Here is a 1,465-nt window from a genome sequence, read left to right on the forward strand (position 1 = left end):
AGTCCTTTCTGGACTCCAAGTTTGCTGTGAAGAAACTGGGCGATTTGGAGTATTGCCTGGGTGTCACAGTGTCTCGCGATCGCTCCTCCAAGTAGCTATACTTGTGTCAGTCCAGCTATATTGAACAGTTGCTGGACCTGTTTGACGTGCAAGGCCATAGTTTACGTGTGCCAATGAAGAACCGACCAACAATCCACGTTGACGATGTTGTCGACTCGAAATTACCCTACCGCGAACTTGTCGGCGCTCTGCTCTATCTGCAACAGTGGACACGCCCCGACATCAGCATTGCAATCTGTCTATTGTCCCGCCACTTGTCAGCCCCAACCAAGCGTTTGCACGATTCTGCCATCGACGTGCTTCGCTATCTCAAGAAGACTCGAAATTACAGTCTCTAGCTCTGGACCTCGTTGGATACTGTATTGCGATGCGGACTGGGCATCCGATGGGACCGATCGGAAGAGTCAAACTGGTTACGTTTTTCTCCTTGGTGATTGCCCTCTCTCATGGCGTAGCGTGAAGCAAACTTTGGTGGCTGCGTCGTCTGTCGAGGCTGCGTTGAACTCGGCCGTCTCGGAAGCGTTGTACCTTCGTCAATTTCTGAATCAGTTGGGTTGCCGCACTACCTACCGCTGTGAACATCTTTGAAGATCATATGGGTGCTATCCAACTTGCAAAGAACCCAGCTCATCACGACGGAACCAAGCACTTCGACGTCCGTCACCACCGTGTGCGTGATTATATTGCGAAGAAACTGGTCAAGCTCACTCACGTGAGAACAAGTGGTCAACTGGCTGATGGACTCACCAAACCGCTCACTGGAACAAAATTCGCTGAGCTTAAGCAGTCTCTGCTTGAGGGAAAGTGATAAAACTCATTGACAGAGTGCACAAAGTCACAGGTACACTGTACTGGCATTGCGACTTGGAGTACGACAGAAGAAATCTAGAACGATCTTGATATCCATTGATCGATAACGACCTCCAATTCACTCTTGTTTTTCCCTCGTTGACGTCGCATCGTGTCCCGGGGGGGTGGGCGTCGCGGGGGGCCACCATGATGTCACGCCAGTGGGCCGTGAACGTCGCCTGCACCGTAGCTTCGTCGTACACCGTGGTGCCGTCCACGGTGACGCAGTTGATGGGCACCTTGGTTCCCAGAGGTCGCCGAAAGAAGTGGGAGGTGCCCCGTTCATTCGAGTTGGCGTGGAAGTCGAACTGCCGGTCCCTCGCAAACTGGCGGTGCTCGGCCTTGGCCGAGTCGAAGGCGAGCTGGGCAGTCTCCACCTCGGCGGCCGCAGTGGCGTGGTCGGCGTGCCACTGCAGGGCACGCTTGGCCGCGGTGAGGCGCAGGCGCAGGTGATGCAGCTTGGACTGCTCGGCCAACGTCTGTAGCCGGTGGCACTTCTTGAGTTGGGTCCGCATGCGCTTGAGCCACCCATACCACATTGCGCCGTGGTTCAGGT

The 1,465-nt window shown here is 54.9% G+C and overlaps 1 protein-coding gene across 1 annotated transcript; it reads right to left on the reverse strand.

Moving 5' to 3' along the window:
- Window positions 1-839: 839 nt before the first annotated feature.
- On the reverse strand, window positions 840-1,448 carry H310_15382 (hypothetical protein; the record flags this gene model as incomplete). Its single annotated transcript, XM_008883358.1, has 1 exon — window positions 840-1,448. The coding sequence occupies one exon, from the start codon at window positions 1,446-1,448 to the stop codon at window positions 840-842; it is 609 nt and encodes a 202-aa protein (XP_008881580.1).
- Between the last annotated feature and the right edge of the window lie 17 nt (window positions 1,449-1,465).

This window comes from Aphanomyces invadans, assembly GCF_000520115.1.
Source record: "Aphanomyces invadans strain NJM9701 unplaced genomic scaffold supercont1.414, whole genome shotgun sequence".
Taxonomy (NCBI): domain Eukaryota; phylum Oomycota; class Saprolegniomycetes; order Saprolegniales; family Verrucalvaceae; genus Aphanomyces; species Aphanomyces invadans.